This window comes from Vipera ursinii, assembly GCF_947247035.1.
Source record: "Vipera ursinii genome assembly, chromosome: 1".
In the NCBI taxonomy this organism is placed as follows: domain Eukaryota; kingdom Metazoa; phylum Chordata; class Lepidosauria; order Squamata; family Viperidae; genus Vipera; species Vipera ursinii.
In genome coordinates, this window is record NC_139512.1 from 300,331,578 (window position 1) to 300,351,675 (window position 20,098).

Consider the following 20,098-nt stretch of genomic DNA (forward strand, 5'->3'; position numbering starts at 1 on the left):
TCATAAAAAAAATATTTCAAAATGCATTTTAACGTCACGGTTTCAAAAGTCTTTACTTGCAGGATTTCTATTAAATATTTATTCTTTTTATTAAATGAAACCTCTTACATAATTAGGAAGTATGCTTGCCACATTTCAAGTCAGTTTTTAATTAAGCACTTCTTAAAATGTCAGTAGTTGAACAATAGCCTACACAAAATATTTAAGCCTTAAAGATTAAGCTTTATCTGGTGCAATAAAAAATGATTTTGGAAATTCTAATCATAGGAAATAAAAGAAAAAAGATGGTCAAAAAAGGGAAATTTTATTTTAAAAAACCATGTCCAACAGTAGGTAAAAAAATCAACAATTTAAAACACATGTCATACAAACTCTCCACAGATCAATAAATGTCCATCTAGATTTAGTACTGAACATCAACAATACAAACAAAAACTGGTAAAGGACTAGTACAGCATGATAGAATAAATTACCAAAAAGCACAGTTTTGTAGATGTCCTGTCTTTCAAAGTTTACTCTCAGTTGCATTCGAGTTAGGTTGAACAGTATACTCAGTGTGCAGGTACAAAAAGTTAAGAAATCCGTCATAAGAGATTTGTATGCAGAGCTGGATGATTTTTCTGAGAAGATTGGCCTTCTGAACTAGCATAAAGAAAATAAAATTATGCATTTTTTCTTTTTAAAAAATGCTTCATTTAGTTCATAAAGCTTGTTTGCTGCACCAATCATAGGCCAAAGCAATCTATGTACTGTGCATCAAAGTATAAAAATATTAAAATCATAAAATAACATAAAAACCATAAATACATAAAATTCACCAGTTTCTATTAGCTTTATATAGGGCGGGTTGGTTTGTTAAAAGGAAAAGCAGGTATCAGCCATGGTTTTAACCAAAACCCAACAGTAATAGTAATTACATTGGAACAAAAATTCTGTATTAAAAACCTGTTCTTCAAAGTATAAATTCATAGTAAAAAAATGAAAAGTATATGTAACAAAAGTGAAATGGAATTTACAGATTTCCATTACAACATCATACAGTTCTCTTGCCTCTTCTATAGTTTCCACTCTTCAAATTAAAGATACTGTCAATATTTATTAAATTATCTAATGCAATTTGCACCACTACTTAAACTACTTAAAATCTAACTATAATATGTAACAAAAGTGAAATGGAATTTACAGATTTCCATTACATCATACAGTTCTGCCTCTTTTATAGTTTCCACTCTTCAAATTAAAGATACTGTCAATATTTATTAAATTATTATCTAATGCAATTTGCACCACTACTTAAACTACCGTACTTAAAATCTAACTAACCAGAAACTACACTAGTTTACAAGACTCCAAGTGTAATCAGAGTTGATTTCTTTTTTCACCAAGTCACTTAAGACTTTTTTTTTGCCAAACTAATGTTACTGTACGGTGTCTGCTCCATTGTAAGCCATCTAGACCTTCAGCTGGTGGAAAGCCTCTCAGGTAGAACAGTAATCTCAACATCCAAATCCATCAATTCAGGCATTATTTTCTTGATAACACTCCAAATGTTGCTGAATTACCGTGTTTCCCCGAAAGTAAGACCTTGTCTTACTTTTTTTTGGGCTCTGAAGTAAACACTTTCGGGGAGGGCTTACTTTTTGCTGGTACCAGTACCAGTAGGCCACAAGCGCAGGGGGGTGGGGGGTGGGGCAGGGCCTGTGCATGGGGTGGAGAAGCAACATGGTGGCAAGAGCATGGTGGTGGCCCAGTTGCATCACTCCGCTTGCCAGACACCTGCCAAAGCCGTGCAGTGTAAGGTTGCCATGTGGGGGTGGGGGGGGTGGAATTGCTTCCCTCCGCCTGTCGAAGCTGTGCAGAGTAAGGCTGCTGCCCCCACCCCCGCCCAGATGCCCTCGCCTCCCCGAAGCGTTTTTTTTTACTAACCTGCCTTTCAGCTGCATTGCATTTCTCTATCCACTTCTCAGCCTTCGCCACGTGTTTGTGGGACTACTGGTAAAAAAAAAAGAGGGCTGTTTGCCGCCTCCTGCCCAATGCCGCTGCCATGAGGCCATGGAACAAGCCAGGTGGCGGTAAGGAACCGGTATAACGGCACATGTGTCAGAAGGGGGGAGGATCTGCCAGACCTCATGGCAGCAGCACTGGGCACAATGCCAGAAGCAGCAAATGGCTCTGGCGGGCAGCAAATGGCCACGTCACGCTGAAATTCACTCGTTGCACCCAGTGCCGGGCAGTGGTAAGCAACCAGGACACTAGTAAAGTGGATAAGATCCCCCCCCTCCATTGGCTTCGCCTCATCACAGAGGCAGGCTATCCATTCAGGCCCTTAAGAAGGTCTTACGTTCGGGAGGAGGGCACATATAAGGCCCACCACCACCCCCGAAAATCAGCTGGGGCTTACTTTCGGGGGCAGGTTTAGTTTTGGGGAAACACGGTAGTTCACTTTCTCAGAACTTCCCAGCTATAATTCACATCTTCTTCATCTTCTTTTTGCTGCGTTGGTTGAAGACTGGTGAAGAGCCCATCAAGCTATCAGGGGAATGAGAACCATAACTGCTTTCAGAACCATTTGGGCTCTGTGGCATCCCAGCTTCACTCATGCCTGACATTGGCTCTTCAAATACATCACCCCCTAAGACTCCATGGTGTCCATGAACATTGCTTTCTTCATTCTCTTGTGGTTCCATTTTCACTGGGGCCAAATTCCAAAGAGGAGAAGTGTTCACCTCACCACCTGGCACAGGGAGAGAGAGAGAGAGAGAGAGAAAGAAAGAAAGAGTGAAAAGGATTGAGGGAAGAAGGAAGGAAAGGCTTTCTCATCAATCAGTGAAAGATGCAAAACTGTAACTTCTCACAAATATGAGAGCTGGGAGAGGAAAAACCCCGCAATCAATGAACTGGTTAAATACGGTAAGTAAATAACACATTAAAAACAGAAAAGAATCATACGGGTGCTACTAATGTTTTCAGTATCTATTTTGCAGTAAGAAAATATTTTAATTTATTTAATGAATTCTGAACAGAGAGTAAATCCAGAGTATGATTAACTCATCAAGAAGCAATGGACTAGGTTAAATATTAATACTACTGAAGATGAGGAAATAAAATAAGAAGATACCCCAGAACCCACTTAGGACTTAATGGTCCTAAAACACATGCACATTTTGTATCATTTTAATATACTAAATAAATGTATCTAAACAGTGCAGTGCAGAGGATTACTTGCAACCATAACAAGGGCCATTTAATGAAAACAAAGATCAAGAAAAAAAGAACTCCTACATGTTTAATAATTGGATAGTTACATTTAATTTAGTGCCAACATATTAACATATTAACATCAAACATTCACATCAAGCAAAGAGTGATTTACTCCCAAATGAACTAGGAATACTTGGCTGCACCATTTCCCTCAAGAGTATATTTTTAAGGCATTGTAGAAAATGCAGCAACAACTTTAGCAACCACACAGCTAGATTCTCTCCATGAAAATCTGTTCCTAATCTATTCCAAACTTACAGCTGTAAAGGTTTAGATCAGCAGTCCCCAACATTTCCAGCTTGGAGGCCAGGCCAGCACGGGGTGGTGGTGGTGAGTGACAGGCGCATGTAAGTGCAGCTCCATTTGTGCAAACATTGCGCACACACACCCTTCTTGTGCAAATGGAGCTTTGTGGGCAAGGGAAGGGTGGTTGTGCTCCACTTGCATGAGCGGCAGGCACTTGTGCTCACGCACAAAGCTCCTCTCATGCATGTGAAGGGCGCTTGTGCTCGTGCGTCAAGATCCACTTGCACGAGTGGTGCTTCATACACTGGTGCAAGTGCTCTCCACTCACACAAGTGGAGCTTCACATGCAAGGACAAGCATCTTCAGCTTATGTGAGTGGACTTTCACAAGCGCAAGGTAGTCCATTTCTCTCATGACCCTGTTTTGAAAAGGCCGTGGCCCGGTAGCGGGCCACAACCCAGGGGTTGGGGATCCCTGGTTTAGACATCCCTGCTTAAATTAAAATTTTCAATGCACGTCTAAGGAAACAGAAGGTAACATCATTTCTGCATCATACAATATGGAACACAATGTCTTTCTGCATATTTGCATGCCTGCTTGAATGCATATTTGAATGCATATATGAGTGTAGTTGCTTAGACTGAAAATACAAATACTTGTGACCGTTTTTCACACTCGCAATCACTGCAGCATTCCCATGGTCATATGATCAAAATTTGGGCACTTGGTAACTGGTATGTATTTATGACCGTTGTGTCTCCTGGGATCATGTGATCACCTTTTGCGACCTTTTCATAAGCAAAGTCAATTGAAAAGCCAGATTCACTTAACAACCATGTTACTAACTTAACGGCAGTGATTCCCTTAATGGTTATGGCAAGAAAGGTCTTAAAGAAGGGTGAAACTCGTTTAACAACTGTCTTCTTAGGAACAGAAATTTTGGGGCTTAGTTGTGGTTGTGAGTTGAGCCCTATCTGTAAATCATATTACAGCTTAGTTTCTGTGTTAAGGCAGCCTAAGCAGTTATTTTAAAGTGTGATGTTTATAAGTACAAGAAATGGACAGATGGCAAGTATTCTGAGCCAGCAAGCATTAAAACGCAAATCACAACTCCTTAGGGCTTAAAAAAATTATAAAGACGTAGCATTTGTTAACATCCAATTTCCAAGCTAACTTTATCTAACACTAGAAATTTAATTCAGCTAGAAGCGAATTTAACATTTTAAGGGCCAGTTCACAAAACATATCATTAGCAATTTTCTTCAGACGAGCTGTAGGGTTGTTTTTCTTAGCTGTTTTAATTAGAAAAGTGATTATTGACTTTGTCCTCTAACCTTGCCTTTACCTTCCAAAAATAAATAACATTTCAAAGCTTAATAGACAAGTTAGTGTGAACAATGATAAAACTGCTATACTGATAATCCCAGTATCTCAATTCTACCAGCACCACAATATAGGCATAACCTTCAGCTAGAACTGCGGAATCCAGAGGTATCAAAGTCCCAAAATGTACCAAAATGCACATGGACACCTCATTTTTTTTAATATAATACAAAAGTATTTCAATTTTGCTTAAAAAATTAAAAGCTGAAATGCTACAGAGCAAAGCACTAGCTTCTATTATATTTATTTTTTTCAAAATGTATCTAGGCTTCATACTCGACCATGAGCATTCATAAAAGATAAAATTAAGGAGTGCCTGCAGCCTAGTCCTTTGAAGTGTCACCATTTGTTCATGCAAAGTGCAAAAATAAGCAAGAATAGAACGATCTGGCTAGATCAGGGGTCGGCAACCTGAAAAAGGAAAAGAGCATGCGCAAAAACGGCAAGCCTGCAAACGTGCCGCGGAAGCTTTCTCAAAGAGCGGCGCCGCTGCCCGTTCGCGCGGAGGTGCGCGTGCACCTCTCCAAAGGTTTGGGGAGGTGCACGCGCACCTCCGCCCATTCGGAGAGGTGCACGCGCACCTCTCCAAACGGGCGGTGCCACTCTCCATTTGGAGAGGTGCGCGCGCACCACTGCCCGTTCGAAGAGGTGCGCGTGCACCGGGCGGCTGGGAGCTGCAGGAGACGGCTCAAAGAGCTGCATGCGGCTCCGGAGCCGCGGGTTGCCGACCCGTGGGCTAGATGGCCAAGTAGAGATGGTGATAGCAAGCACAAGACCACTGATACTTTATAACTAGTGATGTTACAGTAGCAGCCATTTTGTGAAAGCACCCAAAAAACCTCAGGCTTTGAATTCAGATATCATTCTAATAGCTGACCCCAACTTAAACAAATAAAGTATATTTTCATAATAAAAATCAACCCTATTCCCATATACTGGAAATACTTATCTATAAAGGAACAGAGCTATCAGGCCTTCTCCACTGTAGCCCACCCCTTCCTCTGGAATAGCATCTTCTTTGATATTAAACTGGCACAATCCTGTTGTGGTTTAAGAAATCTATTGAGACTTGGCTGTTTCATAAGGCCTTTCAAGAAAGATGACTGAGCCCATCCTATGGTAAAAGTTATTCTGTTTTGTATAGAATTGTAGATTTTTATTCCTTGGTACGATATGACAGGTGAGGAATTTCTCCCATTGCATTTATTGTTTTCCTTTTTACTATAAATTAGGAGCATTAGAATTAGTTGTGATTGATGCAAGATATAAGCCTGAGAAAAATAAATAAAAATATCTACCAGAAGTTTGCGGAGAGGCCTCAGTTTCCAAGTTGGATGAAAAGCGTTCACTCTGAGCTCCAAGGACTCCAACAGGCAATGACTGGTCTCCAGATGCAAGATCCCCCTCCAGCTCCTCACTCATAGGAAATGTGATGTCACTAACAGGTTCTTCCTTGATTTTCACAGGTTTCAAATCTTCCGCTGCCTTCTCAGGGTTTACAAGCTTTTCATACTCCTCAGAGAGTTGCTTGCTAACCTGTTGATAAGTCATGAAGTAAGAAAGAACAGCCTGACTGTAATCAATTGTTAGGCGCATAAAGGTACAATACAGTTCCTCTATGACAAATTCACCCTTATGACGATGTCTTTTTCATGACCAAGCCTCCAACTATTTTTGTGTCTGACTTGCTTGGATCTTATAAACTAGAGAAGCACAGGTTTTGTTAACATAGCACACTAAGCCACTTTTTTCTCTGGGATATATATATATATATATATATATATATATATATATATATATATATATATATATATATATATATATATATATGTTAAATGCTTGTTAACTATTCGAACTATTCGAATCTCAGAAGGGTATGGCTGAATGATGAAAACAAATAAGTTTGAAATGCATATCAGTCTCCCTTTAAGCCCTACATGGCATGGGTCCGGAATACCTTAGGGAGCACCTGCGGCCGGCAACAACTTCCCTCCGCCCAGTGCGCTCCCACAGAGAGGGCCTCCTTAGGGTGCCACCGGTCGGAGAATGCCGTCTGGTGGCTCCCAGGGGGAGGGTGTTCTCTGTGGGTGCACCTGACCTTTGGAACCGTTTACCAGTTGAGCTCCGGATGGCTCCCGACCTTCGCTCCTTCCGACGTGATCTAAAAACTTATTTGTTTGAACAAGCCGGCCTGGTCTGATGGGTTTGGGTTTTAATTATTGTTTTAATATAAATTTATTTTTACATTTGGGCACTAAGGTTTAATTTGTTTTTAATTTTGTATTTTGGTTATTTTGGTATTTATGGCCCTGTCAGCCAATTCCAGTTTATCAATCTCTGGTTAAGGAAACCAGGTTTAGCACAGTGTACAAACCAGATCATTGGCTTATGAACTGCACAAATGATAGGTGTGATACATATTTCACCTTTCACAAAATTCACTGTCAGAACAAAGTACATAAGATGGATAGGTGTTTTTCAAATTATTTTTCCCCCAAAAGAAACTGAATACAGTCCCAATACCTAACCTCACCCAAAATATTTTTATTCCACTGCATTAGTTATAATTATAGTATAATTTACTTTTTTAAAACCTTCCAACTCCAATGAAGACAACAAAATTTCAGCCTTGCTTTTCCAACAATGTCGCCATGCCATTGCCCTACTATTGCCAGCCTTTGAAGGCCAAACAATTCATTTTTAAAAGTGCATCTCCTGGCTTTGAAAAGATTGCCTAACTTGGCTGACTTGACTGTCAAGCATTGGAAAGCATTACTACTGATTTTTGTTACAGCTGAATCATTCCCTAATCAAGTCAAAATTGGATGTGCATAACATAATCTTCAGGAATAGAAAACTTTTCATGTCTGCTCTGAAAACTGCTGTCAGAAGTGGCACAATGAGTACATGGTTCTACACTTTCTTCAAGACTGTTTCCAGACAACAACCTGGGGGTCATGTTCTCAGCCCCATGTCATTTAACTGCAGAACAACACGGAAATCCATATTTCATGTTCATCAATATCCACATGAAGCCACTTGAGGAAGAGGCACTGCGGGAGTAAGGGGACAGTAGTACACGAAGTCTCTTTCCATTCCATCTATAGTGGATGATGCACTTTAGACACCTAAACAGTTTACGTAGGGGAATTGACTAACAGGCAAATAAAATTCACACGAACAAGATGAGGTATTATTGCTGGGATATTCAGAGAGGTTTACTATGAGTATTATGAGCAGCGGTTCATTTGTCTTTCCTCACCTGTAGCATGTAGCTATGATAATCTTTAATTCGATGTTGCCAAAACCTCTGCAGAGAGAGCACACTGCCAATGCCCACTTCATGGAAGACCTGTTCCATAACATCTGGGAAAGGGGTCTGTCCAAGCCGAGCTTCTCTGTCCACAGCACAACGCAGAAGTTTGGCGAACTTCAAGCAGTATTCATGGGCAATGTCTGTCAGAGTCTCCAGAACACTTTCATGGGCGCATTCAAAGCCAGTGTGAGCTAAAATGGTAGCTACAGACTGATAAAGAAGCTGGCGGCAAGAGGTCCAACTCAACTCTATTACTGGCTGTCCTTTGCCTCTACAATCAGATAATGCACAAGAACAATGAAAATGGAAGTGAGAAGTCATGCTAAGGAGTTCAGAACACATATTTGAAGCATGTATAACCTCCCTAGTTAACTTGGAATACCAGCTTGAAACACAAAAATATGCCTGCATTGTAGCATGCTCAGTCTGATTTCATAATTTTTTTTGAAGTTAAAATATACAATAAAAAGAACGCTATTGCAAAAAAAAATCAGTTGCCGGTGTTTACTTTAAAGTATCATATATAACTTTTTAGACTTTAACTCAAGGCAACATATTCATTACTAAATATGAATTATCTGTGCTGTAAAAGAATCAATATAGCTAAAATTAAATAATGAATATTTGTAGTATTTAATCCACATTTTTCTAGAGCTAATTGATTTTAGAAATTTGAAATCAAATATGTTGAACATTTAACTCTATCCTAAAGATTTAGAGATGGCAGCTTTAAAATCAGGCTTCAAATTAGGCTAAGCCTGGAAGCTGTAATATATACACATTTAAAAAATGCCCTGTAGGATTATTATCTTAAAAAATGTTTCATACAATAATCCTTATAATTGAATAATAATTGAGCTTTTTTATTTTTAAAAACAAATTTACTTCTTCAATATGTCAAAACTATTAGATTAAGACTCCCCAAAACCGACATTCACAACAATAACTACAGAACCTTATAATTAATCTCCATTCTATTAAAGACTTAAGATCTTTTAGTTTTCACAAATCATATTCTGGGGAAAAAATCAGCTTCTGTTTAACCTTAACTATAGATCAAGCAAACGGTAAGAAAAGCTTCAGTTCTGTGAAGTATACTAAATATTTTTTATTTATAAATTTTTTGACAATCTATATAACATATAGAGAACTGAGAAATCTAATTTTCCTGTTCAGATCTCCAAAACCTGATGGAATTATAACATTAAAATATAAAGTTGTAACATAAATCCATCAAGCTCAATATAGCATAGATGTAGCTTCTCTAGCTTAGTGCCTCTTATAGGTATTGGCTAGTGCAGGGGTAGGCAACCTTGGCTCTTTTATGACTCCTGGACTTCAACTCCCAGAATTCCTGAGCCAGCCAGGCTGAGTGGAAAGGGAGAGTTTCCAAGCTGAGCCATGCTGGCTCAGGAATTCTGGGAGTTGAAGTCCACGAGTCATAAAAGAGCCAAGGTTGCCTACCCCTGGCCTAGTGCGTTCTTCTCCCTTTGTTAGTATCCTCCAACACATCTGGAAAGTATCAGATTGAAGCAAATTGAGGACTATCTCTGAGATTTAAATGGGAGGGGTTTTTGTAATCATACCAAGACTGCACCTGAGGCCTTTTCTGTGCAACGCATGTTCTATCAAGTTGGTATTTGTCATGCTGCAGACAGCTCTCTATAGTAGAGTATTATCAGGTCCCTTTTCTTTTCTGGATGAGAGAGATTATATACTTCCAAAACAATCATACATCTGATAAGCTAAATAAACCAAACATGGTTTATTATTACTGCTATTTCAGACATTACAAAATGGGTCATTTTTTGTTTTGTTTTAATCACTATCCCTTAAACATTCTCAAAGGAAGTGATATGAAACTCTTATCGCATAGCAACTTTAAGTAGCCAATTCCAGTTGTCTACTTCCCATTTAATCAGTGCATGACGATGAAGGAATTTGGACTGATTTGACAGGTGCAGAAAAAACTGAGGTCCATTCAAAAAAAAAACCAAAACCATAGGCTGAACCTACTGGCCTCTTCAAAGATAAATGACAGTTTAAAAACAGGTTCAGGAAAGCAAAGATGGCTTTCTTGCAATTGCTTCCATTTTATAAAACATCACACTTCCTGGGTTCTATTTTCGAGTCACTGAAGTGTAACAAAAATCCATTTCCTGATACAAAATTCCTTCCAGATAAAACAAAGAACGATGCTAGTAAATTATATTGCCTAGCATTCAGTATTCAAAAATAGAAAAGCTTGTTCTCTACCTTTTCTGATTTTGATGTAGCAGTACCAATTCATTTCCTAATTACCTTTTCCTTTTTCTTTGAAACAGGAATTTGAAGCAGGAGCCACCCTTAAATATTGCCATCAGTGACAGCCAAACATTTTTCTCTAGTTCCAATACTGTATTCTAAGACTCTAGCAGTCTCAGAATACATAAACAATTTGCTGTGCTGGTTCAAAAAAAGAAGAGGCAGCAGTTCATTGGCAGATTGCTACTGAATATGGGGTAGAGAAACACAACACAAGATGAGATTAATCCACTGCACCCTAAGGCCCTAGGACATTAAACAGAAATAGGATTCTGGGCAGCGATTTGAAATCACTGCCATGCTTAGTTCTTGATATTCCATATGATAAAGGCTAGTTATTTCTGAATGACCGCCAAAGATTAAAGTTAATCATATAAAAGGTAAAAATGGTCTTTTCAGGTGATAACAAAAATGGACTATATCCATCCAGCAAAAGCCCCCACACTTATAATGAATGCCCAAATAGGTCAATTCTATATTTTTGCAATTTACTTAAGGGACCATTTCACAAGAAAAGACTTGTTTAAAATTAAGCTAATGGAAATGGAAGAGGAAATGGTACAGAGAACAGTGGAATGTAAACTTCAGATTACTACAGCGTAATCCAATGGTCACTATACCAAAGCTCCCACAACTTACCTGTAAAAGTCACTTTCTGGATCACTGTGTCTCAACTGGAATGGCATCTTGGGTGTTTTGCTATCCAAAGTAAGCAAGTCATCAGGGAGAGGTGGGGACCCAGGACAAGTTGGCAAAGGCTCACTGCCTTCCATCTTGATACCTTCCAGTTGCTGTTGGTTCTGAGTCTGAGCCGTGGCAATAAGACTACGCAACCTCCTATTATGCTGGATTAGCTGGACAGTATGAATGGTGAGGCTACAGGGCTCAGAAGGAAGTTCAAGTACGGTTGTGGGCTTAGGCTTGTTAGCTGAAGGTTGATGCAATGGAGGATCCTGTACCTCTACAGTACGGAACTCCCGCTGAAGCAAGTCAAAAGAGCTACGGTTGGTCTGATTGGAGGAAACAGGGATCTCACCCCAGTAGCGGAGCATCTTTTTTACCGGTTGACCAAATAGGATATATTCAGGTAATAATTCAGATAACAAAGTAATCCTCCTACGAAGAAAACTGATTCTGCAGTATCCTTGCAAAGTTAATTATTTGATTTGGCAAATTGTGGGGAGCAGGTAATCTAAAAATGTACTCATTGCAGCTGAAGGCTTCATGAAGTAATACGGTCTATATAAATTAACTGAGCAACATCTGCTTTAAGCAGTGAGCTTCTTAATGTCTCTGGAGGAAAAACGAGAAATTGGCAAAAAAAGTTATGGTTTCTATCTCACAAAAGATCCACGAGTTAATATGAAAGCTAGAGACAAAACAAAGTAACTGCTGCCTTTTATATTTTTGAAAGAACTATAGCCATAGGGTTTTTTGTCTGAATAATCTTTAGTGCAAAAGATAAAGAAACATCTCACTACTGTATTTAGCGAGGAAGGGAGGGAAATTTTGTTGTTGATGTTATTGTTGTTAAAGATGATTTCAAGATGACTTTCTAAAGAGGTGATAAAAATATAAACACAGGGAAAAAAGTTATATGTCATAACACATTTGTCCACTTTGTCAATCCCAAAATTGCCAGCCCAACTAAAACTAATCCTGGAAATTGCTCCCTATGTCCATATTATAAATGCAGGCATGTGGCATATATGCATGTACATATCTGTACATATACTTGAAAGAAGTCTCCCAAATTATACAATGTAATTAATTATACAAATTATATTAATTGCTGATTAAAATTAGTGGTTCATAAAATAAAGTATCTTCTTTATAAAATTAATTCATCCATCATTGGATATACCTACTACTTTTTTCACATAGAAAATCCACTCTTATGCAGACATACATGCAGATAACACACACATACATACACACAATCTCCCTCCTTCCAGCAAAAACAGCAACAAAGAAGAAAAGAAACAGAGGAGACTAGGCAAGGTTAGGGCAAGGAGAAAAACTAATTTAGCACAGAAGTAAAGAAGAGAGAGAAGTTTTATTCAGATGTTACAAAAAAGTGACATTCATTAGGCAAACAACGCCTTCCAAGCAACAACTAATCTTCAATGTTACCCCACGTTTTAACAAATATTCCAACAGAAATTTGCCCTTTAGCATTCATACAATATCTTCTATTCTTAGAAAATGGAAGAAGAGCCCCGGAGATTGCATAATTTACCCATGCACATAACAGCAGGGGGTGGAAAGTTCAGAGGAAAAGATACTGTGAAATCTTAAATGGAATGAAGCTGCTATGTGGAATAATTACACATTTAGATGATAGGAAAATGATTTCCCACATATCATTATTTGAAGAAGGTGAGTAGCTCCTTACTTTCTCTAAGAAAATTAAGAAAACTAAATATAAAGTTGTTTTTAATCTCATTCTTCATACCGCTCACTGGAAATTAAAGCTGAAATATTTTGGACACATAATATGAAAGCAAGAATCACTGGTGAAAACCGTGATGATTAGAAAAATCAAATGTAGCCTAGAAGAGACTAACAGAAAACCAAGTAGCTATATACTACCATATAACTAATTATAAAAGCTAGAGCTTACAAGAATGTAAAGAAGGAGCTACTGATATCTTAATCCCAAAGATTCACAAGTAATTGAACTACTGAACGTTATTAACAGATGTTAGATCCCAAGCCATAAATTATTTATTCATAATTTCATAACAATGTTAATGTTTAATTTGAAACATGTTTTATTACTTTTATTATGCTAAGCTTCATCTCACCATTATGAATTAGATTGCATTTCCCCCAATTAGTTGTTAAATCTAAAATTGTACATCTTGTTTTAAAAGCATGAAATCTGACACAAATATGACTTCTGTCCTTCTAAAAGCAAAAGAACAACATTATTATGAATGTTAACTAATGTTAAATACAAAATATTCTATGAACACAAAAAAGCTCGTTCCCACACAGCATTCTTTGCACGTTCTTTATGGAGCAGACTATTAGGCAACTACTAGTAGCTTGTAGTCTCTAGAGCTTCTTGCTACAGTCATCTTCAGCTTTTGTAGGATAAAGGAATAACAGTGAAAGAAAGTGAATCTTGTATAGCAATCCTTATTTTCCTTCTTTTTATGCAAATCATTTAAATATTTTTATTTGTATCCTACCTTTATTATTTTTACAAATAAGGCAGCAAACATATCTAACACACCTTTCTCTTTCTATTTTCCCCACAACAACATCCCTGTGAGGTGGGTTGGGCTGAGAGTGAATGATTGGCCCAATGTCACCCAGCTAGCTTTCATACCAAAGTCGGAACTAGAACTCATGATCTTCTGATTTCTAGCCTGGTGACTAAACTACTAGACCAAACTGGCTCCCTTTAGGATTTATAATTTATAATCCTAAAGAAGCTAGAGAAATTTCAAAAAGCCAAGCAGAAGCCTTTGTTTGTCCTGCAGTGTTATTCTTAATTGCACTGAACAGGATACAATTCTGAGGAATGAATTATAAACTTCATAATAAGGAAAACAGAACATATCTAGCTTTCTAGCTTAGGTTTATTCATGAAGTAAATATATATTTTTAAAGCTCTATAAGGGGATAGGACTTTAGTCGGTGTCAAACAAGGAAATGCTGCCACATAACTAACATAAATATTAATTCTGAGGTAGTAGTAGAAGTTACTATTTTTTTTTTTATTGAAAAGTTTTACAATACAATTTTCCATTAAAAACCCCCATCCCCCCCGACCCGACCCTCCCCAGCTCCCCCCTCCCTCTTCCCTCCCTTGCCTCCCCCCTTCCCCCCTCCCTCTTCCCTCCCCGTACCTCCCCCCCACCCTCCTCCCCCCCCGGACTTCCCAGAGCTAAATACAAGGTATATATATATAAAAGCAATCATAAGCAACCATATACTAACAACCATAAATTCTAAAATCCATCACCCTCTAACTTGTATAAGAACAAACAAAACTTAACATTATTAAATATATATAAAAAAGAAAATTGGAAAAGAAAAGAAAAAACACGAAAGAAGACTTATTCAAATGCTAGATAAAACTTCTTAACCCTATACTTATTCTGGATAAACTCAATCCACTTTCTCCATTCCATAATATAACGTTCTTGCGAGTGATCTTTCAGATAAGCCGATATCTTCGCCATCTCTGCCAGGTCAGAAACCTTTAAAGTCCATTCTTCTATGGTCGGCAGCTCCTCTTTCTTCCAATATTGTCCTATCAAAAGTCTTGCTGCCGTAATTAAATTCAGCATCAACTTAGAGTCCACCACTGTAGCATCAACAATTATTCCCAACAAAAAAAATTGCGGACAAAACTTTATCCTCCTTTTAAAAATCTTCTGTATATTCCACCAGATTTTAATCCAAAAGGCCTTAACCTTTTTACATGTCCACCATATGTGAAAATATGTTGCATCTTCAGCCCCGCACCTCCAACACTTAGGCTGATAATTCGGGTACATACTTGCAAGTTTTTTAGGATCTAAATGCCATCTATAAAACATCTTATAAAAATTCTCTCTTAGATTTTGAGCTTGAGTAAATTTCACATTCCTCACCCAAATCTTCTCCCACATGTCCATTGTAATAACTTCCTGGATATTTTGGGCCCATTTTATCATACAGTCCTTAACAAGCTCTGTTTCTGAATCAATCTCAATCAATGCAAGATATATCCGTTTAATGTGTGCAGGTCCCTGATTTCTAATTTGCTTTATCAAATTTTCATCAATCGTTGCAAATCCAATTTTCTGGTCTTCTTTCCACCTGGCCCGTAGCTGAGTATATTGAAACCATGTTTGTACAACCTTCTCTTCTCGCAAGAAGCTATATGATTTCAAACACCAAACATTCCTTTCTAAACTTAAAATTTCCTTGTAGGTAGTCTCATCGTGTTTGAAACCAGCATGTATATTTTCTATTGCGTGTTTTGGAATTGCCCACAATGGTATCTTACAACTTAGCTTATGTCTATACTTCTTCCAAACTCTCAGCAATGCCTGTCTTAGAATATGCGTCCTAAACACGGTACCTACCTTCTTATCATACAACAAATATGCATGCCAGCCAAACAACAAATCATGGCCCTCAAGATTTAATAACCTCGATTGCGTCAAATTAATCCAATCACTTATTCCTACTAATGCAGCAGCTTCATAATATAATTTAAAATTAGGCAATTTAAGGCCACCTCTCTCACGAATATCCTGCATAATCTTAAGTTTAACTCGTGGCTTTTTCCCTGCCCACACAAATTTATTGATACCACGCTGCCATTCCTCCAAATTAGAATCTTTCTTAAGAATCGGTATCATTTGAAATAAAAATAAAAATTTGGGCAGGTCCACAACAGAATTCTCTGGCTGGGTCACTGTAACAACCAGATCATCTGCAAATGCTCTCAATCTATAGTCTTGATCTCCAACTTGTATCCCCTTAATTTTTTCCGAATTCCGAATCTTGTTCAATAATATCTCTAAAGTTAATACAAATAGCAAGGGCGATAACGGACATCCTTGCCTTGTACCCTTCTCAATATTACATACTGCCGTCAAGCTATTGTTAACTATGATTCGGGCAGTTTGCTTTTGATATAATGCCCTAATCGGCTGTAAGAAATTTTCCCCAAAATCCATTTTATCTAACATTCTCAACAGAAATTGCCAATTCAATTGATCAAAAGCCTTTTCAGCATCTAAAAAGATTAGCGCTGCAGAGATCTGGTTGTGTCTTTCCAAAAACTCTAACACATCAACTATATGTCTAACATTATTTTTCATTTGCCTACCACTAATAAACCCCGTTTGATCCCCATGAATCACCTGTTGCAGAACCCTCATCAGTCTATTAGCCAAAACCTTAGCAAATATCTTATAATCTGTATTTAAAAGCGAAATCGGTCTGTAATTTTTAACTTGAGTAGCATCCTGATCTTCCTTCGGAATCAATGAGATAAAAGCTGTTCTCCAAGACGGTGGCACCTTTCCCCCCCTCTGGATTGTCTGGAACAGTTCCTTTAACGGTTTTATCATCTCAAATTGTAAATTTTTATAAAAGGCCGCAGACAAGCCATCCGTACCGGGCGCCTTATCAACCTTCAAATCCTTAATTGCTGTAAGGATTTCTTCTTCTGTGATCAGTTGGTTAATCCCCTCTCTTTGTGCTTGCGTAAGGACCGGAATATTAGCATTCTCCAAATATTTATCAATGTCATTTACCTCAATTTCCTCTTTGGTATATAATTTCGAATAAAAATCCACAAAAGCATCCTTAATTAGATTCTGTTGAAACACAACCCTTCCTTTATATTCAATCTTGTCTATGTTAGAGGCCCTTTGTTTCTTCCTCAGTCTATAGGCTAACCATCTGCCTGGTTTATTAGCGTTGCAAAAAGTATTATGCCTAGCAAACCGCAGATTGGTTGCCACTTGGTCTGCCATTAATTTATCAAATTGTCCTCTTAACAGCCTAATAGCCTCTTTAATCTTCACGTCCCCTGGATTCAAAATCAAAACCCTTTCTTTTTCCTTTATTTCATTCTCCAGTTCTTTCCTTCTAGTTTCCATTACACGTCTACGTCTATTATTCATATATATCAACACCCCTCTCATATAGGCCTTACTAGCATCCCAAACCATATCCATAGAGGTACCCTTATTCATATTAATCTCGAAAAAATCCTTCATCCGCTGTTTACATTCTTCCACATTTCTCTGATCTCTAAACAAGTTCTCATTTAGGCGCCACGAGCGCCTATCTCTTTTCTCCTTATCAATCTCCAACCAAACTGGACTGTGGTCTGAAATAGTTCTTGCACATATCTTCACTTTTTTAGTTCTCAAAAAGAAGTCATTAGTCAACAAAATAAAATCAATCCTTGAGAAAGATTGGTGTCTGTCAGAGTAAAAAGTATAATCCTTCTCCTGCAGGTGCCTCTCACGCCAGATATCTCGCAATTCCAAATCATCCTTCAATTCAAAAAAAGTTTTAGGCAATCTGGCGTGGCTTGGAACACGCTTAAAAGCTCCAGCTTTATCCAAGTGTACATCCAGAACACCATTCCAATCTCCCATAAAAATAAAAGATTTATAATCCAACTGGGTAAGCTTTGTATGAAGTAAGCTAAAAAAATCAGCTTGTTGTTGGTTAGGTGCATATAGTCCAACTAGAAGCATCTTTTTACCTTCTAACAGCAGCTCAATCATAACATATCTTCCATGCTTATCTGCTTCAATTAAATCTGCTGTTAGAGCACTTTTAACATAAACAACTACTCCATTTTTCTTATTCTCTGCAGAGGCAACAAAATGCGTACCCAGTCTCGCGTTCAATAAATACTTTTGATCCAAAACTCTAATATGCGTTTCTTGCAAACATATAACGTCTATCTTAAATTGCTTTAAATATTGAAAAACTTTCTTCCTCTTCTGCGGTGATTTCAGTCCATTAACATTCCAAGTTAAAAATTTAGTTGCCATGAATATTCTCCAGAAGCCCATGGACCACAGCCTTGATAGGACTAACTTCTTTAGGCCGTGCTCCTCCCACAGCTTGACTGTATGTACGTTGCGAAGAAACTGAAGACTTTTGTTGATCTTGTTCTATTATTTTCTTTGCTCGTTTTAAAGCAGCACGCGTCACTCTTTGCTCTCTAGGATCATCCAAAGAAGTTGTAACTTGATCTCCTCCCGCTCCACTTTCCTCCGTTTCCTCCTCTTGTTGTTCTTCTTCTCCAGATCCTTTCCCAGCTTCCAGGAGCGTTAATGGAGTTGCTTTTAAGACATTGTTGTAAAAATCACGCGCTTGCTTCACAGTAATCAACCGGTACCTTTTACCTTCATGCATCACCATCAGCCCCTGAGGAATCTCCCATCTAAACCTTATATCTCTTTGCTTGAGCTCATGCACGAGGAATGTATAATCCTTCCTTCCCCTTAAAATCCTTGGAGGAATTGGGATTAGAATTTCTATTGCTAAGCATTAAGTTGTGCCCAATTTTACAATCTTTTTTGCCATGGTTGTTAAGCAAATCCCTGCAGTTATTAAGTGTTGGAAGCTGGCTGGGAAGATCACAAATTGTGATCACATGACACCAGCATGCTGCAACCATCATAAATACATGCCAGCTGCCAAGCACCCAATGTTGATCACATGACCAAAAGGATGCTATAAAGATGTAAATGTGAGTAATCATTTTTTTCCCAGTATCATTGTAACTTTGAATAATTGCTAAATGAATGGTTGTAAGTCAAGGACTACCTGTAATATAAATCTATTTCTAGCAAGTAAAGTTGTGGTGCTTATGATATATGGTCAAATTGTTATTCTGTTCATTTTTATTACATGAAATCTATATTCATTAAATGTTTTTATACTTTATTTTTTATACTTTTAACTGTACACCATCCAGTCACTCTGAAAGTGAGATGGGCAGTACCTAAATTTGATAAATAAAATATGTTCACACTCACATAAATTGACGACAGATTTTGAACTTATACTCCCTCATATAGGTTCCTGAGCTGTGGAAATATTTTGTTGTTGTTGTTCACATTTATGACTGGATTCTAACTATATGATTGTTTTTAGCCTTGATTAACTTTCCACATATTGTAGACTAAAGGATTTATATTCTAGACAGCTCTAGCTCTTAAAAATCTTCTAAGATCCATTACCAAAGCAATGAAAAGAAAAATGGAGGAATGCACAAATAACTCAAGACATCTTCCTAATTGGTATAGTCTAAGAGAGGGAGGTGGTAAACCAAAAACAAAACTGCAAGTTTCTGTTACGGTGGCCAAATTTTAATAAAAGTAGTTTTAGTCTCAATATGAATTTCTCAGTCTGATCTTAGATGAAGATAAAGTTGATCTTGTGTCCGATTTTAGGGCTGACACGCTACAGAGTGAGTAAAATGCTGTCTACGCTCCTCTGGCGGTAAAGACCACGGAATACCATAGGACTGAATACATAAGGTCAACTTTATGGTGCAGAACTACAGTTTTGTCTACAAACTTTCTTCAACCTGGTGCCCTCTAGTAGCCATCGTTTCTGTGAATGTGAATATCCGGACACATCCGATGTGCGCATCGGATTGGAGAAAAGTTGGTGCACAGGACTTAATCCCGGGGGAAAAAAAGAAGCCCGCACAGCTGTCCCACATCCGAATGCTCCCCAAATTCTTTATGAAGGAACCACATAAAGAGGGTTGTATCCACCGAATGAGATTGTATAGGTTTGAGATTTCAACCCATGCTCCTGGCATCAACTAAATCTTGCAACAACGGGTCTCCCCGCGGCCTTACCGTGCCAAAGACTTTCAGTGCCGCAATGCTCGACGAAACCGAATTCAGGAAGTCCGCAACCTCAGGAATCCCTCAAGGCTAATTTAGGGATACTTTTTTGGTAATACCAAATAGCGCCCAACGTTTGGCCCTGAAATTACGGACGCATCCTTTTTTTCCCCCGCTCGTCCGCTTCACTCCGCAGCAGCCTGGAAGGAGCCCACCCCCTACAGGAAAGGCCGCTTCTCCCGGA

The 20,098-nt window shown here is 38.2% G+C and overlaps 1 protein-coding gene across 3 annotated transcripts; it reads right to left on the reverse strand.

Moving 5' to 3' along the window:
• Positions 1-285: 285 nt before the first annotated feature.
• SUPT7L (SPT7 like, STAGA complex subunit gamma) lies at positions 286-20,097 on the reverse strand. Of its 3 annotated transcripts, XR_014490849.1 has the most exons (6): positions 19,867-20,097; positions 11,150-12,065; positions 8,153-8,477; positions 6,189-6,426; positions 2,402-2,734; positions 286-1,989 (listed from the first exon to the last, which is right to left on the reverse strand). XR_014490849.1 is itself a non-coding variant. In XM_083349598.1 (5 exons), exons 2-5 carry the CDS (start codon positions 11,560-11,562, stop codon positions 2,469-2,471), a joined length of 1,242 nt encoding a protein of 413 aa, XP_083205724.1. In that variant the 5' UTR covers positions 11,563-12,065; positions 19,867-20,097; the 3' UTR covers positions 286-2,468. The 3 variants fall into 3 exon arrangements, 2 of the variants coding, with proteins under 2 accessions (XP_083205724.1, XP_083205725.1); XM_083349598.1 differs by having other exon boundaries at positions 286-2,734; XM_083349599.1 differs by having other exon boundaries at positions 286-2,734; positions 11,150-11,803; positions 19,867-20,085.
• Position 20,098: the final 1 nt, after the last annotated feature.

Coding starts and splice junctions, on each gene's coding strand:
- SUPT7L (XM_083349598.1), bottom strand. CDS start 11,562: ATGCTCCGCTACTGGGGTGAGATCCCTGTTTCCTCCAATCAGACCAAC. Junction 8,478..11,149: donor CCAGAAAGTGACTTTTACAG/GTAAGTTGTGGG, acceptor ATCTGATTGTAG/AGGCAAAGGACAGCCAGTAA. Junction 2,735..6,188: donor GGCCTCTCCGCAAACTTCTG/GTAGATATTTTT, acceptor TCCCTGTGCCAG/GTGGTGAGGTGAACACTTCT.